Source organism: Vollenhovia emeryi, unplaced genomic scaffold (assembly GCF_000949405.1).
Source record: "Vollenhovia emeryi isolate VEMERY1.0 unplaced genomic scaffold, V.emery_V1.0 DF940470.1, whole genome shotgun sequence".
Taxonomy (NCBI): Eukaryota; Metazoa; Arthropoda; class Insecta; order Hymenoptera; family Formicidae; genus Vollenhovia; species Vollenhovia emeryi.
In genome coordinates, this window is record NW_011965896.1 from 1 (window position 1) to 5,819 (window position 5,819).

General features: G+C 34.7%; 1 protein-coding gene across 1 annotated transcript; it reads right to left on the reverse strand.

Annotated features, from left to right (window-relative positions):
* Window positions 1-2,295: 2,295 nt before the first annotated feature.
* LOC105555991 lies at window positions 2,296-5,428 on the reverse strand (the record flags this gene model as incomplete). Its single annotated transcript, XM_012003045.1, has 4 exons — window positions 5,123-5,428; window positions 3,248-3,567; window positions 2,894-3,128; window positions 2,296-2,694 (listed from the first exon to the last, which is right to left on the reverse strand). Coding segments are annotated over exons 1-4 (1,260 nt in total), but the record flags the coding sequence as incomplete, so codon positions are not given.
* Window positions 5,429-5,819: the final 391 nt, after the last annotated feature.

The window sequence follows — 5,819 nt, forward strand, 5'->3', positions numbered from 1 at the left end:
CCCTGTATATTAGGATCAAAGAATATTTAATTTTAATTTGTCTATTTCACGTACTGATACAAATATTCCACTTCTTTATTTTTACATTTATGATTATACAAAAAAATATGCAAAAGAAAAAATAACATTTTATTAAATTTACAGAAAAATCAGAAAATGTTGACTCTATAGAAGAAGCCATTTTGAGAGAACTGCAAGAAACAAAACCGAAAAATGAACCTGCTCACACCAAACCGGATAAAATCGAAACTTTTACAAAATATTTAGAAGCATGTCTTCGAGGAATGAATTCAGATGTTTCCAGAGGTATAATTAATAAGATATTACTTCTGGAGACAGAGACATAAAATGCTTCTTATCATTTCTGTTTTCTTTATTTCTTTTTTAATGTTTTAATCTTTCAAGTTTGAAATTATTTTAAGTATCAGATATCGATCTGTTATGGTGGAAATTAAAATTTTTTTATTTCTCACGTGCTCATGCGATATACAATTTACTTTACCGAAGAAATTATCGAGCAGGGAAACGCAGAATAATATTACATTGCTATATTTTTGTTAAATTACAAGTATTTGCAATATACTATTTGGTTTTCAAATGGACTTCTCTACAGAACTTTATGGCAATAATATTTTTCCAAATTTAAAACGCAGCAATGTAATATTATACGTGACTGAATGCGTAGTATAAACACAGAAAGGTCCTTTCGTCATTTTTTTGCCTACAAGGTATATACTGTGATATACATATATCTCTGTGATACTGTGATGATGACATATATCTCTACAACAAATATATATTTATTATTTTAATATTACTACATCGATTAATTAGCTATATATATAGTGATAAATTATTGTCTATCAATGTTTATTTCTGTATTTATAGATATTCCAACGGCATAATATTTTCCATAGTAACATGTACTACTCATAAAATGTTTGGATATAATCAAATTTTATTGATTAACCGAAAAAACTTTGGTTAACGCAATAAAAATACTTTATGGGAATCGAATTGGATCTAAATGTGTGTTTTTGTTACGTTAATCAAATTTTCCTCGGTCAAAAAATTTCTTTCATTATATCCAAACAAACGATTATTTCAACAAATTATTCTTTTTGTGCATAAGTAATAACGTTATTGATTGACAATAATTTTTCACTGGCTAATTTATCATAACCACATTTGCGTGTAAAGACTGTGACTACAAATAATATATAATGACCCAGTAAACATGTGTGTCTAAAAGAAGTCTTAAAGACTTTTTAAAGATGTCTTTTAGATACACATGTCTATTGGGGAGTAGTATATATATTTATCCTAATCTTATGACTCTGTAGGATATATTACTTACAGTTATTTAACAGTTGTTACAGTTGTAATTGTTTCGAATGTTTTGTGTTATTTTGTTGTTCAAAGATAATTGTACTTTAAAGTTTAGTATTTTTAAGCTGTTTTTCTTACTTACCTGAATATAGTATTAGTATTTACTGTAGTCTTATATATTTATGCGTAAACACGTTAGCAAAATAGAAGATAGTTCTTTTCATGAGTGTCTAATGTACCAAAGATTTAAAATATTGTTTAATTGTATAATGCAATTTTGAGTTTGTAAGGCTTGTCTAAGTTAAGCTCTTGACTTTTCCTCCATCTTCTCACGGAATGAAATAAAGAAGTGGAATGAAATAAACCGATTAAGATTAAAAAGGACCGATTCGATTCGTTGGGCTCGGATGTATGTGCTGCAATAAATGGTGTTTTAGTGTCTATTGTCCAAGCTCAACTTAGACAAGTCTGTTGTAAAGGAATAAATAAATAATTAATTTCGCATAAATGTTTTGCATAAAAATTTTATTACATTAAAAGAAATATATATATTCATATATAATTATTTTATATAAATAATGATTTAATATAATATATACTTTATAAGTTTTATATGATTACTTTGTGTGTACATTTTTATCTGTAACAGTACAAATGTCCGAGGTACCTCCAAGGGATATTCAGGCGACCTATAGACGTCCCCCGTACGTGCAGAGGTTGTCCGGATATCCCTTGGAGGTCCCCGGATAATATGCTGTTAGAGATTTTATTTTTTTAAATCATTTTATCTTGCCAAGGAACTTGACCTTCATTAATAAAATAATCAGTAAATGTATGTCTAATTTCATTTGCAAGTTGTGTATAGTTGTTACTTGCACCATTATTAAACTTATTACTTGTGTTAACATGAAAATTACAATTCATATTTCTCCACTCTCCTCTGATTATTTCTCCATTAATACATACTCTATCGCCATATTGTTGTCCACAGTAAAATGAGTTATCCATCAGAAGGTTATGCAAACAAACCGTCGCTTTGATTATCGAATCAGCTGTTTCGAGGCTAGTATTGATAGGTTTTTGATAAATACGCCATCGACTTGCCAATATTCCAAAAGCATTTTCCACGACATTTCGCGACCTGCTTAATCTATAATTAAATGTTCGTTGATTTTTAGTTAAATTTTTGGACGGATATGGTCGCATGGTAAATGTGTTTAATTGAAATGCTTCATCTGCTGTTATAACGTATGGCACGGTGTGTCTTGTGCTAATAGCAGACGGATGAGGCAAATTCATAGTGTTATTATAAAATCTTTGACCCATAATTGAGTTTTTAAAAATTCCTCCGTCACTGTGTCTACCCTGTGCATCAATATCAACGATTAAAAATTTATATGTAGCAGATACAAGTGCTAATAAAACTATACTGTGAAATCCTTTGTAATTAAAATACGTGCTTCCACTTTTTGCAGGACACTATAAAAATAACAATTTTTATTTGTTAGTGACTTATGGATATATTTCAAATTAATAGCATAATTATAAATAAAAATTCTCTTACAATAACAGCAACATGCTTTCCATCTAAAGCACCAATACAATTGGGAAAATTCCATCTCTCTTGAAATTCATGAGCTACTTCACGCCATCCATTTTCTGACACAGTAAATAATACCTCTTTGTGAAACATTTCCCATATTGCTTCACACGTTTCCTTTACTATTCGTGACGTTGTACTTCTTCCGGTGCGATAATTTAATGCGATGGATTGAAGTCCATCTCCACTTGCCAAATAACTGACAATTATATTTTTATGTTACTTGTTTCGTAAATATTTATTAACAGTTATATTTTCATAAAAGTTTTAATCTAAACAAAATTGTGCAAATTTTTATATACAGGTATTTTTATTTACCGTAAAGTCATTGACAATCTTGCAGCTGCTAGAATAGGAACTCTAAAATTTGTTTCCTGTTTCGTTATTAAAGGCTCTATTCTTGATAAAATGTAATTGAACATTGTCGGTGGTATCCTCATGTAATTGAAATAGGTTTCGTCGTTTTGCAATTGCATTTCACGAACCAAATTGTGCCAATCTCCTTGTTGTTGTTTCAATTGCAATATTGGGTGTACCCAAAATCTTCGTTTTGATGTATTTCTTTTATTTTTCTTTCTTCTTATGTATGACAAGCTCAGCAACAACAGACGTCTTCTACGCATATTTGTATCCATCTTCTATATACAAATGTACAACTTGTGACACTCGATAATGTTTTTAGATAGAATCTTTTAGGTTAGATCACGATGCAAAACACATCTATTCTGAAGCGCAAGCGCACATACAACGCAATACCGCGTGCAGTGTGAACCCATGAAAAATTAATTCTTTTTGCCGCGGCAATTTCCGCCGCGCGGTACGCGTTGCCGCGTCCAGTGGGCAGGAGCCATAAGCATTGATCGATGTCGCGAATCTGTATGCTCGATGACTTGCTATATAGAAACTAATATAGAAACTAGTTTAAAGTTTTAACTTTTAATATTGATTATTAAATAATAATAAAAACCTTATTGCTCTTCCCTGAGGGTTATAATTTTTTACAATTTCCCAACTTATTCTATACCATGGACGTAAGAATATATGGACGGAGTGTAAGTTAGCGGGGGTGAAGCCAGAGCAGTGAGGGGAAAAGTAGTCATCACATATGGCGGCGACGCTTGTGTAAACAGCGCATTATACATTCTCCATGGTTAGGAAGAACTTTCAACATTGACCACGAGGCGTCCTTACAATCACCTAGTCATCACATATGGCCGCCACCCAATTTCCCAAGCAATTTTCCCTCACCGCGCTCGCTTGGGTCCCCTCGTCCTAAATCCTACATTACGCTCCATCCATATATTCTTACGTCCATGTTCTATACTTATATCTATAATAACGCTTACAAATACGACTGAACCTATATTTCGGGGGGTTCGTGAGCCTTCTCACTCTCCCCCCTATCGACCACACACGCCCACACACGTCTCCTCTCTCCCTCGGACTTCCGCTTCCTATTGCTTTCTTCATCAATTTAGTTCACCGCTTTTTTACTGATTAATTACCGCGACTTCCCCCTCTCTCTCACTCTCCCATCCCTCCCATCCACTTCTCTCATCTTCCCTCCTCCTCTCTCTTTCCCTTTCCAGCTCTTTCATCCACCATTCTCCCTCTCCCTCTTCCCCTAATATTTTGCTTACCATGCTTTGCTAACTTTCCCGCTCCCCCTTCCACTCTCTACATTCCTCCCAAGCATGTTTCCCTCGCTCCTTCACACAATCTGCACAACCTCTTTTCCTCTTTTTCCCAGTAATTATTCCCTTTCATTTCATTCCCCATCCTAAAACGCATTATCCTCTTCCATCTACTCTCTCCCCATCCTTTTTTCAGGTACTTTGGCACCCCTTCTACTCTTATCCAATCATACCATCTATTATATTTTGATTCTCTTAGTTCTCTCTCTCTCTTTCTCTTTTTTGTTCTTCCCTGTCTCTCTTTATCAACTCTCCAGACTCTATATCTTCTCCCTTCTCTCTCTTCCTCCCAACCTCTTTAATTCCCTCACCTCTTTCCTTGAAAAACTTCCTTCTTTCCTCCTCCCACTCCGACGCCGTTTCCCCTTTTCTTGCACTTTCTCTCATTTCTTTCCAGCATAGTCTTGCTTTCCCTCCCCTTTTCTAGTCTCTTTTCGAAGTTTCAAGCCCTTCCTCCCGCTCTTTCTCTTAGCTTCCCTCTTTTAGTTTCTTGTCTTACCAGATATCTCGGCGTTCTACTATTTAAACCAAACACCCATCTTAGGTATCTCTCTTCTAGTCTCTTCATCCCTTCCCTTTCCCTCCAGCCCCAGATCTCTACTCTGTAATTCATTACTGTCCAGACCAGTCTATCGAACAACCATACTCTTCTGCTCCAGTCCTTTCCGAACCTCCTTTTCCCTATTCCCCATACCCCTCTCAATATTCTAGCTACTCTCTTCACCCTTTCCTTCACTTGTGCCTCTTGTTTTCCATTTGCTTGCAGTATGTATCCCAAATATCTGAACTCTTTTATCTCTTCCATTTTGTTCCCTTTCCACCTCCAATCCCTTCTTTTCCATCTTCCTCCTCCTTTCCTAAATCTCATTATTTTCGTTTTATCCACGTTTAGTTCCAGTTTTTTCCTATCCACCCGGGAAAAAATGGAGGAGATCTGACCATGTTTGATTTGATAAAATGAGATACAACGAGATCTGAAATTATAGTAGAGTCAGATCTGATTGGACAAAATTTTATCTCGTCAGATCTGCATGACCAGATCTGATCAGATCCAGCCAGACATGTTAAACTTTAATCCGATTTCACAAGATCTGACCATTACTGCTGTTCGATATTGAATCGCAAGTCCAGTCGGATCTCTTCCGATCTCCTGAGATACGCATCAGATCTCACCAGGTTTAGTCAGACCCAACCAG